General features: G+C 29.1%; 1 protein-coding gene across 1 annotated transcript; it reads left to right on the plus strand.

The window, feature by feature from the left end:
• Positions 1–15,300: 15,300 nt before the first annotated feature.
• On the plus strand, positions 15,301–18,451 carry LOC123907479 (abscisic acid 8'-hydroxylase CYP707A2-like). The gene is made up of 7 exons (XM_045957780.1): positions 15,301–15,792; positions 15,900–16,215; positions 16,397–16,783; positions 16,908–17,082; positions 17,187–17,293; positions 17,398–17,516; positions 17,835–18,451. The coding sequence occupies exons 1-7, from the start codon at positions 15,596–15,598 to the stop codon at positions 17,926–17,928; spliced, it is 1,395 nt and encodes a 464-aa protein (XP_045813736.1). The 5' UTR covers positions 15,301–15,595; the 3' UTR covers positions 17,929–18,451.
• The last annotated feature ends 1,951 nt before the right edge of the window (positions 18,452–20,402 follow it).

Consider the following 20,402-nt stretch of genomic DNA (forward strand, 5'->3'; position numbering starts at 1 on the left):
CTATATTAGGTTCCTTAAACAGTGCCCCGGGGGCATTGTTTAGCATTTTCCTTTTTGTAATGGCTCAGTTTATATGCATTGCGATAATTGTCCCAAATTATAAACATATTTTTCAACCATCTCTCAACTAATATGAGACTCTTAACACACCTTCTCCATTTATGATAGTAGAAATATCACAGCATGTGGTCAAACGAATCTTGAATCGGACTACATATATCTTAGAATTTTGAGTTGGACCTAATAATTCAATTCTATAAAATCAACTTGTAAAATACTAGTAAAAATTAACTCAGCATTGTGGGGTAGACTCTTAACAAATTTACATTTTACACCATTATAAGTGCATTTTAAATGAAAGGGTATTTAAGTTCCAACATAAAACAACTCGATACTCCCTTCAAATTCTCAAAGATTGATTGAGATCGGTACCCAAAATAAAAAATTATCATTTTTATTATCTAAAATTGGAATATAACTTTTTTTTTTCAAAACAAAAACTACTGTATTTTTATTTTATTTTATTATTATCGGGCCTGTTTGTTTTAACTTTTAAAAGGATAAATTTTTAAAAATGACTTTTATGATGTCAAAATAGTAAAAACATAAAAAGACTATCCCAAATCTACTAACCACCAACTACCAAGAACAACCACAAAATAAAGGGAGTGAAAAAAGTCAACTATGAGAAAACACCCTAAGAGATAGCGCTCAACTAGAACCTAAAATATTCAGGCACTGCATCCTCACTTTGTCTTACTGGATCAGCACAAAAGAGGTTGCACCTCTACATGTAGAATGAGCTATCAGAGTTTTTACCTAAACCATTTCCATGAAGAAAGTTTCACCATATCCACAAGATTGTCGATCGTTGAAGACCCACCGACAAATATGATATCATTTCGAGAGGTCCAAATAGACCACACAACATGACGCACTAAAATCATACCTAACCGAACCTGACGCCTGACCCACATGTATCCATCCCAAAAAAGCTCTAAAAACATTGCATAATTCTATTGAGGGATACAAACTGATTCCCTAACCACCTAGAAATACGGTACCAAGTCGGACAGATTCGACTACATGAAACAAAAAGGTGGTTAACCGACTCCTCAACCGCCCCACAAAGCACAAATGAAGTATCACTAGTCTCTACGATCATCCTCCGCCTACGAAGATTCTGTTGAGTTGAAATCTTATCTTGAAGGGGTTGCCAAGAAAGGATAATCACTGTAATCGTGGCCCAAGAAAGGATAATCATTCTCCGAGAGCATCTCTGAGGCTTAACTTTCATGTGAACAAAATAAGCTGATTTAATTGTAATGATGAGTGATTTAAATAGTACGCATAACTTATAGGTTTTTTTATTTGTTTTTAGACCATTAATATCCAGCTAACTGGACCGTCTAATCTGGTTCGGAAGTCAGTTCTAGCATCAAGTAGTTCCAACATCCTCTCAGTCGTAGTTGCGAAGGATCGAACTATAATCTTTCATACCAAATTCAGCCTCAATCACCACACACTGCACTAACTAACTATTGATAGTTATAGGTTTAATCTATTGACTCCATCATTGAAAAAAAAAGGTGGGAATTGAAAATATCAGACATATATAGTAAGCAATACAAGATCTAAATGTTTTTTTAGGTTGCACCACCAGTTTAATCTGGTTTGGAGGTCAGTTCTGACATCATGTAATTATAACTCCTTTTCAATCGCAGTGGCAAATGATCGATCTGTGATATTTCGTTTCCTATCAAATTCAACACCAACCATTGCTAAATCATCTAACCATATATAGAATTGAAGTGGGAGTATTATTAAATAATGATTAATATCTATATGTTACTAACAATATAGAATTGAAGTGGGAGTATTATTAAATAATGATTAATATCTATTCTACACCCGACACCCTTGGTTAAAAAGGGGAAGAGAATCTTGCAATAGCGAAAGTACCTTTTTCACTATAAATCTAGTATTAATGGATCTATATTCATATTTGCCAAATGGCCTAAATCCATCAAAGCTTATATTGGATTGAGGTTGATTAGGTCATCTTCTTCATCATCGTATAATATATATAGTATGCTAGTAGCATATACTGTATTTGAATTTAATTTAAAGTGAATATAGTATAAAATACGAAAACTAATAATTATATATGACAACAAACTCATAATATTTGTTATAATATATTATTTAACTAATTATAATTAATTATGTCTAAAAAAACTAATTATAATTAATAATTAATAGTATTTATTTTACATTTTAAATTAAATTGTGCACTTTAGAAAAGTCATATTCCATATATCCTGATGTGTTAATTTTCATATTAAGTGTCACGATTAAGTGTTAGTGGGAGTGACATATCTCCATCACTATCTCCTTTCTATTTCACTTTAACAAACGAAAAATACAAAAATGATAGCTGGAACCAAGTTATTACTCCTCAAAAGGAAAGGAGTGCCAAACATTATATTAATCCAAACATAAACAATTTCTTCATAAGCCAAAATCGGATATCTTTTTGCAAACAAATGAAAAATATTTGACGTATCTAATTAGAGGATGATTATGGCACAACTGTTATGGCTTATGACACGCACACACAAGTATATAAGTAAGTGATGATCACTTTATAAAAGTTATATATTGAGCATGGTCAATATTTACATATTGTTTAATATTGGATTAATTCTTGGAAGTGGATAATTGGGAAAGTTAATTAATCTCATTTCATTGACATAGAGGGCCAGCATGGCAGATATTAATTTGTTTGTCATATCTATTGTGGTGTTAGATTTGACAAATGTGCGATGTTTAGTAAACTCTTTTACTTTGGAGTTTTATTAGATATAATTTATCATTTAATAATTATTTAATATCATATTCTTTTTATATTAATTATTTTAAAGAAATTAAATTTTGAATTAATATTGTATATACATAATACAAGTATCCAACAAAACTCCATATACCAAATTGAACTTCCACATGTATTCTTTTTATTTTTTTATATCCTTTCTTATTTCTTTGTATGCAAGAGAAATATCATAAAATTCAATATTGTGTTGCTGTTTTTTATTTTATTTTTATTTTTTATGTACTTTTACAAGTACTTCATTTTTTATTGTGTTGATCTGAGTCACTAAGTATATCAAGAGTTTGTCCAATTTTTTTTTCCAGGATATCACGAGCTTAATTTGTACGCAATGTAAGTGTAAAAAGATACACATACTAAAAAATTGATTTAATGATCATTATAAGTACAGTCAAATATTTTTAATAATTTAACAGTAGTGTTTTTTTAAATGATAAATAATATTATATATAATACGTAAAAAGAATAAGAGAAAATTCATCATACAAAGTGGTATCAAAAGTACATCCCGCCAACATGTAACAACCTCTAAAAAACACACATCCGTACAAGAAGATAAACCAAAAGTTAAACATTTCTAACCCACCACCACAAGAAGATCCATTGACCCCCCGAGAGAGGCAAAGATCAAACACCAAGAAGGACAAACACAAGAGATCTCCATTCAACTAGACCCCACGAAAGCCCAACTTGAACCTCGACAAATTATACCAATTTTAGCAAAAAATAAGGTGCATATCCCACTCGTAAAAGGAACAGAGGGAGCCAGAGTTTTTATCTAGGAACCATTTTCAAGATGAAAGTTTCACCTTATCGACCAGACACTTAGGAGAAAAAATTCCTGTTGGATGTCACATTTTTATATTAATTAAATCCAAATATCAATCTACTGTACATTATTGAATTGAATGAACGGCAACTATAAATTGCTACATAAACACTGATAGTAGAGATACGTACAAGGATTTTGGTTTTGTAGAACATGCAAAGTTAGCAGATATTATGCATGGTGCAAATAATTGTGTTGTACTGATCCGTACAGTTGGAGAAAAAGAAAATCTTGTTATGGAAAAAGTATAGAAGAGAATCAAAGATAAGATACTAACAATCTAATTAACTGCAGAGTGTGAGTGAGTGTGCTGTGTTCTGTGTCCACATTCCACAATCATTGATGAGAGGTGGTATGTGGTGGGGGTACGTACCTTCAAAATATCGTCTTTGCTTGATATATTGCTTAAATTCTCAATTCTCTCAAATATACAAAATATATGATTTTTATATTTTTCAAATATCTTATCCTTCTAACTTCTTTCTTATCTAAAAACAATTGGGAAAAGAAATTTTTCATCTTGAAAGTGATTTTTAGGTAAAAATTTGGTCTCTTCATATTACTTTTACGAGTGGAATATTGATTCTACTTTATGTTGGAATCAGTTTGTTGGAGTGTCATGTTGGGCTTTGATGGATCACGGGGATTAGAGATATTTTTGTTGCTTTGTTTTACTTATGGTTGATCCTTGCCTCTTTTTTTCTGAGGGGGTATTTTTCTTCTTGTTGTGGTATCTTTAAGGGGTTCTAGTTTGTTGGTGGTCTGCATCTTTGTTTTCAAGTTTTATTTGCCTTTTTATTTTTCTTGTCTCACCTTAGAGATTGTTAGGTTATCATGAAGTGTGCTAGTGGTAACTATTTGTTTATCTAATAAGGTACACTTAGTATCATCAATAATTATGGTAGTTCCTTTTTTTTTTAAAAAACTAAAATATTATATTAAATTAAACAAATATATATAGCACAAGATGTTGATAGAATAATTCTTTTAAAAAATGATTTAGATCTTTTGTTTTTGTTTATTAAATAAATTTATTTTTTTTATATCATAAAATACATATTTTTTTCAAAAAAAATATTATTTTTTAAAATATTATTATTTTATAAAAAACTGAAGATTTGTTGATGACCCTCACATATCTTTTTTAATTCGGGTCTTTTTGTGACAGTTTATACGGCCACAAAAAGGTAATTTTGTACAATTTATGACGGTTGTATCCGCAACAAAATTATAATAATTTGTTTCTTTAAATACAATGGGAGTTTGTGCTCGATTAAATTGATATAAATTATTTTATTATTTAATATTAAATTTTTGCTTGTGACGACTTAAACAACCACATACTTGTGGCTGTCTGGACATGGCCACAAATATATAATCATTTATATAGGTTTATGGTTGTCTTGGCGGCCACAAATATTGTGACTGGGTTACATGTGGTCGCTTTTCATGGTTTGTGGCAACTTCTTATAGTTTGTGTCCCACAGATTTTTTGACAGAGATTATTTTTTTTTTTTTTTTGGAATAGCAAATTTATTGATAGACCATGCACTAAACCAAAGCATGAGTAATGCCAATGGTGGGAAGAAATGATACAACCACAAGGGAGGAATGAAGTTGAGCTCCACACGAGGCAACCACCAAACCAACCAACACAACAAACATAAAAACACCTATAACAAGGAGGACAAGAGCACCAAAAGACTAGCCCAAACAACAAAAAACCAGCCTCAGAAAGCCGTAAATAGTCACTGTCAGAGATTAGTTATCGTTAACGACGGTGAAAACTTCATACCAATATAATTTTAAAAATAAAAAAAGTTTGATTTTACAACCTCAAATGACATAATTGAATTTTCATTTAGGACAGTAATAAAATGACCGTCAATAATAATAATTTTTTCTTCCATAAATTTTTTCTATTAAAGTGTGCAAAATCCCTATCCGAAAATACAACTTGAATGATTCACAAATTTCATTCATAAAAGAGGTAATGTGATGCCTTATTTTATTTTTTTACAATGTTATCCAAGAAAATGCACTCAAACATGGCAAATTGAATACACACAATTGTATGGACAATTTTATTTGAATTGGTTCACGTTATATGTTAATTAGACATGTAATCACCTAACAATTGGATTAAATTTGTCTTACTTAAGTGTGTCTTATTGATTGGTATTAGTACCAACTAACAAGTACCGTTAAGAATAACTTGTCAATTTGGGTCAGCCTGTACTTAGTGTGGTACATTATCTATGTTCATGAACTTGGCAGATTCGATGGAGAGACAAGACACCTATGTTTTTCATTTGATGGCTTTGCCTATATTTATTTATAGGATAGAAAATGATGATGAAGCATGTACATGTGAGCCACACAGGTGTCTTGCTGTTGTTGCCTTTGCTTAGTCATTTACACTCATTATCCATTATAAGGAGTATTAAATAGTGTCTCCGAACACTCGTTAGTTAGTAAGATCCATTTAATTATGTTATATATTTTTAAATGGAAGAAGAAGTCCACTCAATTAATAGTTCTTGGGATCACGATGCTCTGATGTAGTTAGAGTACACAGTTACACACTGTTGCAGATCTCAGCTATTCATTTTAAATTGGTCGGTTCAGATTGCATCTTAATAAAATCAGTACAAAATAATCTTAACTATTAATTTCAGATCGGTCGGTCCTGATTAAAAGCAGCATAAAAACTGTGTGGATAATTACTACATCAAATCATATTCGTAGTTGTAGGAATGCTGAAATGTTAGAGTCAGAGTTTGAATATGAAAATTTTCATTTTTTTTTTCATATTTATGATCTATTAAATTTGTTAAGGTTATATGAGAATTGAGACATAAAAGAACAAAAAAGAAAACTCATGACAAACTTTTAAATTATTGAACTATTTTTTATTTTGTACAATATTTGAGGGAAAAAAAATTATTTTGATATTTTAGACAATGTTGTAATTGAAATAAAAGTTGTTCTATAGTTTAGTGAAAGACAAAAAATTTCAATTTTTGTCGAATACATTGCCTCCTGATTTGTCCATCCCATAAACAATTTTGATATCAAACACAATACATATGAAGTTGTCACGTCGAATTATTTATTTTTCAATAGATCAATTGTACAATTAAGCCCTTTGAAACTACCCCTTTCAATAACAGTAACACTAGCCATTATTTTACTGTTATTTTAAGGGTGTCATTTGAATGCTTAATGTTCTGGGGGCACTGTTTAACATTTTTCTAATTTTTTTAGAAATGTATTCAATCAAATTATTTTATGATATCATTTTCTCATAAAAGGATGTTTATAACATTTTATCATAATTCAATGGTCCTTAAAAAAAATAATCATAATTCAATGATTAGTATATGTCAATATAAATTTTTTAAAAAAGCCAAATTTATATTATTTTTTTCTTTGTCTAAACTCTTAACTCAAATAAGTTAAGCTACCAAATTCACCCTACATGTCGATATGTTAATAAATTTTACAATTAATTGAAGATGTGAATACCCAATCAGTACTACAAACCGCTATCGACCTAAAAACATAACAAATTCAACCTCGTAGTAAGTACAAGAATGAATAACATGACTTAATACTCGATCCAAGAAACTACTAGTATATGAGAATGATAATTTAATTTAATCAAATATTTGAAGTATATATTCATCATATCAAGGGTCATATTTTTCTCAATTAAATGATAAATCCATTTCGAATCAAATGAACCGCACAATGACATCTAAACCGGCAAAAAATGTTTACATCAAGCCGGAGAATGTTTACATCCAGCCATAACCAAACCATGACACATCAAACTGAAAATTCTACGAACCTTTTTCTTGGTTCTTTAAATCGACACATACATTAGATTAAGCTATAAAACCTACAAGTTGTTTCCCTTGGACAGTTGGACCACATATATCCAATGTATCAAGAGGGACAATAATAGACTTTTTGCCATGCAATAAATATTTATTTGTTGCTATATACTAGTATATTGTATTGTCACATTACATATACAGGCTGTATTCATGACTATAATTAATAATTAATTTTATAAAAATGAATAAAATTAAACAAATAAAAAGTGTGAATGGCACTGTGTTGTCATCTAATAATGTTAGTTTATTATTATTGTTGTAAATTAGTGGTATGTGCGCATGCGTATGTGCACACAAAAGCCCAACGAAAGAGAAGAGGCCAAATGCCATTGCATGTTTTACTTTGAGGATCTCATTCGTATCTTCATAGGGAAATTTAAGATGAAATTCTATTGTGAGTGATCAACGCAATTAGCTTATGTTTGGTTTGGTGGGCACATATTTTATGTTCTCAACTTTTTTAATTTGCTTATGCAAAATTAATTTTAATTATTGTTTGGTCAACAAATTTTTCTTCTTCTAATAAGTGCTTTATATTATCAAAAATTGTATAAGATATCAAAATTTTGAAAAAAGTTACATTTTCGGTCTAAAAAATCAGTTTTTAAAATAGGAAATTAGAACTTTATTTATTTATTTTAAAAAAATATGATATCAAAAGTGTATTTAAATCTAATTATTATTTTGTTGTTGTTGTTTTTTTGAATTCATTAATTCCATTGTTGTTATTATTATTTTCGGTCAAGTAGTTCAATGACAAAAGTTTATATTTTTAAAATGAATGTCCAAAATTAAACTTCAATTCCTACATATATAATACAATGTACGAACTGATTTAAATCATAATAACATGATTTTTTTTTATGACTATAACATGAAGATATGATGAGTCAAAAGAATGATGATATGTGTATATAATATCTACACATGAGATAGTTTTATATGGTCACGTGACCAACAAATTACATTTTGGTCGCTCTCAGATAAAAATAAATAAGTATTTTAAAAAATAATTAAATAATATTTACTTTTAAAATTATTAAGTAATGTGATGGGTGTGGCCAAATATAATTTTTCGGTCACGTCACCATGTAAGAATATCTCAATACATATATATCTAGATATTATCTTACACACATATACTTCTAGAAGTTTTCATTTCCAATGTGATAAGTTATGCAGTGTATGTAATGCAAAGGCAGTCCAAATACATGTTGCATATTGGCAAGTTGAATCTTTTTCGAGAGAGATCGAGCATAGATATAGCTACAAATGTGCACGAATCTTCATCTTTCTTACCAACACTCCAACTAATCAAGCAAACGTTAAATGATGATAATCATTGAAAATTTATACACTACATAAATAAAAATACTATGGTTTGAATTTTGATTACAATTTTCCACCTAATAATTTTAAGTGAGTTAAATTAAGATGTTATAAATTAGTGAAGAAGATGATGAACGTGATGAAGATGAGGATCAACAAGATAAATGTTCATCATCATTTATGGTTTTATGAAATGTTTCAAACTCTTCATTATGTTACAAATGAATAAAAAATAAAAAATTAAATAAAAATAAAAAATAAAAAAAAAATTAACTCATGTAACCACACTACAAAAAATTTGCTCTTTAGCCATGATTAAAACTGTAGCTAAACACTGTTTTCACTGGAGCTACCATTTTATATTATCAAATATTTTATTCATTTTCCTCTTTATTCACAAAATAAATATCTCCCTTTACATAAAAAAGAAAATAAGAAAAAAAATCTCCTCATAAGGATGGTGATGGGGAAAACTACACTTACATTCTTGCAATGTTATGTAAATCTTTTATCTAGAAGTGAGCCATATAAACTAAACTACTGTGCTCAAATGTGTTAGGATATATTAAGTGTATATTAAAGTTTCACATGAAAGAGCTGAGGGCAAATAATATATTAATAAGAGGACTCTTAAATTTTGGCTTAAGATTGAACTAGCTAGATACCCGTGCGGACACACGGGAGGAGCGGCATATAACATTACTTGTGTTATGTCAAAAAATAAAAATAAAAATAAAAAAAAATTACTTGGGTTAGTTAAAAAAAAAAATACTAGTGTGATTGCATTTAGCTTAATGTTTCGATCAAATCCAACGAGTTTTTTTCATAGTCCAACAATAATATCAATGTCCGATTCGAGGATAATGGACATATGAGTATTCAACCAAAAAATATCCATAGCCTTTCACTGCGAAATTTTTTTGGCTTCTACCTACGGATACAAACTATCACTAAACGTAAACATTCCAGAGATAGAGACTTATTTAACTTTGACCGATGACCATAGTCCCCGTGCTTTATAAGCGCTGATTAGCAACGAATTTCTGACCATCTGTCAATGAGTAATGGTTGTAAGTGAAGCTTTTGAACCTTTAGCTACGGTTTTGTGTGTGGTGCAACCCAAAAAGGTAGAAGTAACAATTATTTTTATAATTTAATTTTTATACTATTATACATTCAAATGAATAAATTATTGAAATTATTACTATTAAAATATTTAATTGATTAAAAAATAACAACAAATGATTTTCATGCATATTTAATACTCTCTCTATCCCTAATTATAAGACTCACCTACAAAAAATGTTCCTAAATATAAGACACTTTATAAATTTTTAAATGCATTTATTTCATTATTTTCGAAACATACCCGTTATTAATTAATATTATCAATTTATTTTGAAATATGAAAAATCAATGAATGTATGTATTAATATACAGGATAATTTAATAATAGTAACACACTTTTATGCCAAAATTATTATTCCAGCAACTTTTCTTATTAATACCTATATATGTTTTTTGAAAAAATTCTTATAAAAATAGACGGAGGGAGTAATTAACAAAATATGAACAACAATTAATCAAACATAATTTAAGTCACTGTCTTAATGATATATAACATCCAGAACTGTTAAGCCATTGTATTAATCATGGAGATTAATATTTACTACAAGTGAACAAATAACAAAAACTGAAGACTCCAACAAACTATTTGTTCATTGTTCATGAAGATTAATATTTACTACTAATATATATATAGCACAAAACACACATGACTTTTCATATGGTACTACCCTATCAAGAACAATCCTTTCATTTTTTTTATGTAGACTCTTTTTTCATAGGTTTTCTCTCCAAAACCAGACCATCTTTCTCACCAGGTAAAATTATATACTCTACTTTGAAAAACGGCCGTGGGTTTAGGGCGGTTTTTTTTGTAGTGTTTGATCATTATAACTTGTCATTCCAAAATTATAAATATTTTAAGTTCATTTCGTCCCCAACTTTCTTGATTCTTGTCTTACATTATATTTGCGAAAAAAAGAATATGCACCGATAATGCAAAATAATTTTACAATATCACCAATACAAACTATGTTTTCCGCCACGTCAGCCCCACTTTACTCCACTTTCTTAATATGATATGACAAATCGATAATTTTTTGTTGGATAGTCGTGTAAAATTATTTTACACGTACGGTCAATACATCTTCATTAAACTCATTTTTTTGAACACGGTCTCCATTAAACTCATTATATTTTACATTTTGCGTTAAATAAGTTTTTAGTCCATATAAATACTCCCTCAGGTCCTATATATAAGGAACACATTGAGAAAAACACACATACTAAGTAGACTTATTTTTTTTATTAAAAATTTTAAAATGTTAGATGTTATTTCAAAACTAACCTTGGGAATGTGTCTGTGTAATTAATGAATAACATTGGAATAAGTTGCATTTTATACAATTTAATAAGGGTATACAAGGGATTATCTATTTAATAAAAAATAAATTTAAAGAATGTTTCTTATAAAAAGGACCAAAAATAATTTCCAAAGTGTTCCTTATATATATGACCGGAGGGAGTATATTTAGTCCTAAAAACAAATTTGTTGGCACTTTTTGGTCTCTCGCAACATTTATTTCCATGAGCATGAATAGTTGAGATTAAGATTAGATTAATCTCTTAATCAAAATATTGAGCTCAAGTGGTTAATGAGTTTCTCTAGGATGAATTATTCGAAACAACTCGAGTTTGATTCATGGTAAGAACAGTTATTGGTCAGACTTTACCTAACTCACGACCGAACTCTAAGTTATTGGGTGTTTGGGACCCCTTCCTTAAGAATGATTAATACAAAAACTTCCTAGAAGGCAGTTATTTATACTATTTAGCGGCGGGGGTTCCAAACCCCTAATTGGACGACCTAGAATTCGTTAGCACTTTCCAGTTTGCGGGGGTTTTAAATCCTCGATATTTGGAAGTTGATTTACAAGTATTAACCTCCTTTAAATTGTGAAAAAAGTACTCAATTTTTTATTTAAAATAGAGTTTTAGTGTATAAAAATTCATGTTTGATCAATCTTTTGTTAAAAAATTTTAAATTTTGTTGAAAAGATTCATATAATATTATAAACATAAATACAAGAACTAATTAAAAAATATGAAATTTATAGACGAATTGACATTAAATATATTTCATCATATATTTTAAAAATTTATTTATTAAAAATGGTAATAGTCCATCTTTTGACTATTTTTGAGATATATATCCATATTAGACACACACTCAATGTGATAAATATATTATTTTTTTTAATAATTTTTTTTTTGTATATTCAATTTATATTTATAAAGGCCCTTCCCAATTGTTTGGATTAGTTCCGCCACTAATTCTAAAGGAAAATATTGAGATAGAAAAAGAAGTCAGAGAAGAATGGGTTCACATTAATTAGTGCCGGAGGAGTTGGGATAGAAGGATCCCAGGAAGGGTTGACTCTTATGTGATGCCAATAAATATCCCAAATATTGAATACAAAAGTCAGAATGCATTTTAATTTTTTTTTAATGAATGTATAAATTCAACGATATTTTTTCTAACATGCAAAACATTACACATGATGCTACATTGCTACGTCTATGTAGTATTATTCCCACGTGTCTTGTTAATTATTGATTATTCACTTTTTAATTTGACTAGCTAGAAATAAGAGATTACAAGAAGGTATGCTCCATTAAACAAATTTCATGAGCTACATAAGAAACTTGATTTCAAACAAGATGGGTTCTTTGTATTTTTTATTTTCTACTAATTCATTATTTTTAACAAATATCTGATATATATATATATATATATATATATATATATATATATATATATATATATATATATATATATATATATATATATATATATATATATATTTTAAAATAAGAAAATGTTAAGGGAATCGGATCCTGAGGATTCAGTAGAGTCACGAAAAACCTCAAAATTTATAGAGTGGTTGCGCTGGATGACAAAGACATTAATAAATCGCCCACACTGATCGTGAGGGGGCTGAAATTACCACTTGATGTTAGAACTGACCGACAAATCAAATTAAACTGGTGGTGAAAAAAAAATTAGTTCACTAACATCAAAAGTTGAATCTATATCTTATGGATATATTAAATAACTTATGTATCTATCTAATCTATATTAAAGACTAAATACATCGGTTATTCAATAAATCTAAAAAAATACTTCCTTATAATTAAGAATAAAAAAACATATAAATCAACTTTTTATGAACCGAATAGTTTCATAAGGATATTTGTTAGTGTTTGATAAGGTAGCAACTGACATATATACGTTACTCTTGCTTTTAGTTACATATTGTGTTTGAATTTGACACGAAGTAGGTTATCAACTCCACCCTCATGCATGTGTCAAGTACTGCATGCAAACGTATTAAAAATCCATATGTGATACGTGTAGGTTTGGAAAATGTAAAATCCACGAGTAACCAGCTGGAAATCCAACCAATATATAAACCAAAACTGTCACGACAATCCTCAAAACGTAGCTCAACTGATTAAACTGAGACATTAAATTTTTGTTTAAGAAATTCAGAATTCAAATTCCGACAATCAATGCTCGAAATTTATGATCTTGGGACCATTGCAGTTGAAGACTAGACTAATGATCTGTGCTTACATTCTGAATCTGAATATGATCAGTTAGATTAATTAGTAGGTGGCAGCCTCATTAATGTAAACCATCAAACCTACTCAATACATTGTTGAAAAATCACCAACATATACATGTCATTGCCAAGTGTTAGTGTCATTGCCAAGTGTGAGTGTCATTTCCATGGTTAGAATTTGGTCTTTGTAACCCACGAAACGAATTCAACTCTGTTGAAATGGTTGTAAAATGATCATTAATATCGTTTAAAATATTTCTCTACTCAAAATATCTCCAATGCTAGGTAAATATATCATCTATATATAGCTCCTAAATTTGGCACCAACAGCTACATTAAGATAATCCTAAGATTAATTTTAATACAGAAATAGATTTTGCTGTTTGTGTCCTAAAACGAGTTGCTACTTCTACTTTTTATGGGTAAGATGTGTTAGGCAGAAAGTTGAGTAGTGAGGGGAAAGAAAAAAGATGGTATATATTGGTAAAGAATATTTAAGCAATAGGACTCCTACATAATTGCATTAAAACTCTTAAAATATTAAGAGAATCCATTTGTAGTACGGAAAATGGAAATGGAAGTAACACAATATAAAAGGGTTCCTTTTTGGTTTTTATGAAAGGTCAAGGGTGCTTATGTGTTAATCTCTATGATTATGATTAATTAATTATTTGATCAGATCATGGACTCTTATTTCAGCAGTTTTTTTTTTTTATAAGCAAAATATATTATAAGGGAGTACAAGAGGTACTCAAACCCTTACAAATAAACACACCAAATCAATAGTTTTGAATACAAGACAAATGATCTAAACACCAACTTGAAAATGGATAGCAAGATTTACGACCATAACGATTAGTAAACCACACCCAAGAGGAAAGCTTGATTGCATCCACAACCGACGAGTCTTATTCCAACTATCCCAACAAATAAAGATATTACTAAGTTTAATACGAATCATGCTAATCACTGTTTTCAGAGCATTAAGCATTGAAAATATTTACTACATATACAAATTTTAAAGTGACTTTACTATTTTGAGTTTTTTAGTTAATGACTCAACAACACTAGTTAACATTTTCCTTTAATGAAATACTAATTTAATTTAAATGGTTAATAAATGTCTGTCAAAGATATAAATACAAATAATACTTAATTGAAATTATATTTATACCTCAATTAAACTCTAAGTTATCATGATCCCCTCCTTGAAAGAAAAGGAGGGTCAAGAAAAATGATAATACTCACCGTGATACACACATTATCTCTTGATAATTTGAGAATATTATTTAACAATCTAGGACTGAAATCACGTCTAAAACCGAACAAGCTGGAAAGTGGGATCAACAACAACGGGCGACTAAAATATGGAGGTCTCCACAACAAACAACAAATGAATTTAGGATAAACTCTGATACCATATTAAAATTTATGAGGCTTATACTCAACTACAAAAGTTTGCTTGAAAGTTGAGATTTACACTACACTTATAAAAACTATCTTTGCTATATCTCTAGCAAATGTAAAACTTCAGACAATTACTCATGTTAACTAACTTTTACTTCAGAAACATATGACTTACAATTATACATAATATAGTCAACCAAACTCAAACTCAAACTCTTATGCATTTTTAGTAGTTACAAAGTACAGACTCTTGTGACACGTGCTCACAATTTCTCTCAATATTTCTTCTTCATTAAATACTAAAAAAGTTTCTATGAGCTGGAGGGAGATTCTGTGTGTGGGAATCGAGCTGTAATCTAAAACTTCTCTTACTTTTCCCTCCTTCTCCACTTCTTCCTTCTTCATTTTTTTTCACTCTCAATTAACACAAACTCTATAAATACCTCATTTGTTCAACTTATTTTGTCACACAACTTCTTTTTCTTCTTCTCTTTCTCATAAAAATTAAACATATTCACTTACTCAAACACTAACTAAAAACATAAACATGGAACTAAGTATCATGTTATGTTTTTTTACTTCAATTCTCTTCATTGTTCTGTTCAGAATATTCATCAAACCTTATGTCTCAAAAAGACTAGACTTACCACTTCCACCTGGTTCCATGGGTTGGCCTTATATAGGAGAAACTTTTCAACTATATTCTCAAGACCCAAATGTCTTTTTTGCATCAAAAATTAAAAGGTTCATAAAAAATTCTTCAACTTAATTACCAATCTTATCCATCTTCCACCATTTTTTATGAAAATTTTTGACTAACATAAAGATTCAAATTTTCTTATATATTTTAGGTATGGTTCTATGTTCAAGTCTCACATTTTAGGGTGTCCTTGTGTGATGATTTCAAGTCCTGAAGCTGCTAAATTTGTGTTGAATAAAGCTCAACTTTTTAAGCCAACATTTCCAGCTAGTAAAGAGAGGATGTTGGGAAAACAAGCTATCTTTTTTCATCAAGGAGAGTATCATGCTAACTTAAGAAGACTTGTTCTACGCACTTTCATGCCGGAAGCCATAAAAAATATTGTTCCTGACATTGAATCCATTGCTGAAGATAGTCTTAAATCAATGGAAGGAGGATTAATCACCACTTTCCTTGAAATGAAAACGGTGAGTCAACCAAAATAGAGAAAATAACAGAACAAAAAACAGAGCAAAACAGAGCAAAAAACAGAACAAAACAGAGTACTCTGTTTTTATGTTCATTTTCTTAAACAATATAATTTTTTATTATTTTAATACAAAATAAATAATGGGTTTTTATTAATTTTCAATTTTTGGGTCATTGCAGTTCACATTCAACGTTGCTCTACTTTCAATTTTTGGAAAAGATGAAGTTCACTACAGAGAGAGATTGAAACAATGTTACTACACTCTTGAGAAAGGTTACAATTCAATGCCAATTAACCTTCCTGGAACACTCTTCCACAAAGCAATGAAAGCAAGAAATGAACTTGCACAGATCTTAGCTCAAATAATCTCAAGTAGAAGAGAGAAAAAACAAGAATATAAAGATTTGTTAGGTTCATTCATGGATGAAAAATCAGGACTAAGTGATGAACAAATAGCAGATAATGTAATTGGAGTTATATTTGCAGCTCGTGATACCACAGCTAGTGTGCTGACGTGGACTGTTAAGTACCTTGGTGAAAATATCAATGTCCTAGAAGCAGTGATTGTAAGTGTTTAGGGTCCTACCCTTTATCCTTTAATCATTGTTTTGCAAAAAAAAAGTTCTTTTTTTATGGCTTGAAAAATATTATTGGTTTGGTTTCTTACTTAGATTTGATGTGTTTTAATAGGAAGAACAAGAATCTATATTGAAGAGCAAGGAAGAAAATGGTGAAGAAAAAGGTCTTAAATGGGAAGATACAAAGAAAATGGTTATAACTTCAAGGGTTATTCAAGAGACTCTTAGAGTTGCTTCAATTTTGTCTTTCACTTTTAGAGAAGCTGTCGAAGATGTTGAATATCAAGGTCAATATTTTTTTCCAAATCTTATAAGATACCTTAAATTTTCACTTTTTTTTTCTTCTTTTGACATATAGACTCATAGATTTTGTTTTTGATGATTTTTTTAGGGTATCTTATACCAAAAGGGTGGAAAGTATTGCCACTGTTTAGGAATATACATCATAGTCCAAACAACTTTAAAGATCCAGAAAAGTTTGATCCTTCAAGATTTGAGGTAATTACTACTATTTACCATAATTTTGTTTTGTTCCTATTCATGTGTTGATACATATTTACAAAGATCCAAGAGATTGATAGATTCTGTTAATCATTTGTCAGGCTGCAACAAAACCTAATACTTTTATGCCATTTGGAAGTGGGGTCCATGCTTGTCCTGGAAATGAATTGGCCAAGTTGGAAATTTTAGTCCTTTTACATCATCTGACCACAAAATACAGGTTGGTAAAATTTGATCATAAGTAACTGTTTCACTCAAATTTTTTAGTGTTTGGATCCTCTACGGCAACAGCACGCGATGCAATGTTCGTAGTATCGTTGGATATAAGATAGTAAAAATCGAACTTAGATCCAACAATATAAATCCTGGTAGAAAGTTTAGTGTAAGTTTGAATTGACACTGAATTTGACCGACCGGTGTTTAGGGTTTAAAGTAACACTTGTGAAATTCACTAGTGTAAATAAGCATTAAATTTAGTGTTATATATATTTTAAAATTTTAGAAAGCTTCTAAGCGTTTGCATTATTATTATGTGCAGGTGGTCTGTGGAGGGTACAAAGAATGGGATTCAATATGGGCCATTTGCTCTTCCCCAAAATGGATTGCCCATAACATTATATCCTAAGAAGTAGATATCACTCAAACATAAGATTGATCTAAGCCAACACCATATTCTATTAGAATCTTTTTAAATATGGAAATAATGACTTGTTATCATGGTTATCAAAATTGGCTTCAACTCTCAAGAAAATGAGGAATGATCAAATAAATGTTGCAATTTGCACATCCTACAAAAAACAAGGGAGATAAGATCAACTCTTGCTTTCTTTTTGGTCTATAGACACCCAAAGGGTAGTCTTGAGAATAGCATACAAGTAGGGATGGAGTTTGTCAAGTGTATATAGAAGGTTTCATAGCTAGAGCAAAATAGTTTAAGTTCTTTTCATTTTTTCTTGACTTATTTTTTTCTTTCTTTCAAGTTTGAGGAAAAGTCCTCAAAAGATTGTATTGGTAGTTGTTACTTGTTACATTTTATCTCACCTTGTAACCTACAAATAAATTTTAGGGTCAACTAACAAGTGTCCTAAGGACATTATTTAGAGACACCTGAATAAATATTTTTAATTACTTGAAAAATAAGTCTTATTATTTTTATGCTTTTAGTGTAATATATATATTCATTAATATTTTTGTTATATTATCTTAATTAATCAATATATTTAAAGGAAAAAATACCCACAATCTCTTAACTTAATTTTAAATAGCAATATGATCTTTTAGCTTTTTTTTTCTTTAATTAATCCTTTACATTTTAAAATGTTAACAATATTTTCTTTTACATAATTTGTTACAACATTAAAAAAAAATTGTATGGGGCAATAAAAAGGGTGGCACGGATACAATCTTTTCAATCTTAGTCCAAATTCTTTTTGAAAGGAGAGTGGAATTGGATATGTTTTTCAAATCTTAGACCAAATAAATGTATGGATACTTATCTCTATTTTTTTAAGCAACTTTTCTCAAAATTATTTTTTCCTCCTGTCCATTTTATAAGAGACAATCCAATCCACTTTTTAAATTCATGGAATAATTGATATATTCAGTTTATATTATAGATCAAATATATCAATTATTAAATAAATTTAAAAAATTCACTATTTTTTATAAAAATGATCGAGGAGAATACAACCCTAAAACTTTCTTCTTTTGTTGCAATCCATTTGTACACCACAACTTTTAAACCATTTTAGTAACTTTGTGCATTTGACCCATGGGTTTGTAGTCATTAATTCTGTTCTTCAATACTAGGGTTTTTGTTTAATAGAGGTGTGTAAAAATCACGCATTATCATTTAAAAATATAAACAATCAATTTAAAAAAAAAAATTGAAGAAAAATAATTAAATGGCTAAGTCGTTATTTAAAATTAAGTACTAGAGTGATTTTTTTTTTATCGATCAGTAGATTGACGAAATGACTAACCATTAGAAATTCAAATACATCTAGCCACTAGACTACTTGACAAAAAAAAAAAACTCACACACACAAAGTGGAGGACCATGGTTCGAGCTCCGATCATGACGTCCGGTGTAGTAATTTTGACATTTCTGTCATTTGAATTAGAATTTGTGGACATTATAAAGAGTGATTTTGCTACTACATGGATATTGAATAAATAATACTACCTTCATCTCTATATATAAGATCCTTTTAAAAAAAACTTCTTGTCCATTTTTATAAGATCCTATTTCAATTTTCAACAAAGTTTATTATTTCTTTACTTATATACTCTACTTAATTTACCTCTTTTCTACACCTTATTTTACCTCTGTCCCTAATTATAAGACACATTTGAGATTCTTTTTGGTCCCTTTTTATAAGATCTATTTCAAATTTTCAAGGATATTAATTATTGTTTTTACCAACATACCCCTAATTATAGTACATATTTTTCTACAATCTCTAATAAATACACTAAAAAAACATTAACTCATTCTCTCTCTTAAATGATAAAATTGTAAAAACAATACCAATTATCAACAAATTTAATATCACAACCAATTTTCTTAATCTCCATATTTTTCTCAAAGGGATCTTATATTTAGAGACGAATGTAGTATGATAAAACAAAAATAATTATCTTTTTTAAATAATAAATTTGTAAAAACAACATTCACCGTTAATAATATTACAAGATCCATACTAAAATTTGTTAATATCTAGGAAGAGAGATGATGTATATGATGATGTAAAATTACAAGATCCATACTACAATTGATTAGTTTTGTACCCATTAGAATGCTTCAAGGTCAAAACAAACAACTATCTGAAGATAACTACATGCCTGAGTGTAAATGAATCTATCACAAATATAAATACACTTTAATACTTTTTTAATTATAAGGGATAAGATAGCACGAATGTAAAAAAGAAGAAAAGAAAAAGTGAGGTAAGGAGAAGAGAAACGAATGAATCACGGCACTAGGAAAATTATACAAGTGATTATTCGTGCTTCCCATCTTGCAAACATGCATTCAAATTTTGACTAGTATATTATTATTATGCATATTATTAACACATTAATACATATTATTATGTATGTCAAA

The sequence above is a fragment of the Trifolium pratense genome, linkage group LG2, assembly GCF_020283565.1.
Source record: "Trifolium pratense cultivar HEN17-A07 linkage group LG2, ARS_RC_1.1, whole genome shotgun sequence".
Classification (NCBI taxonomy): Eukaryota; Viridiplantae; Streptophyta; class Magnoliopsida; order Fabales; family Fabaceae; genus Trifolium; species Trifolium pratense.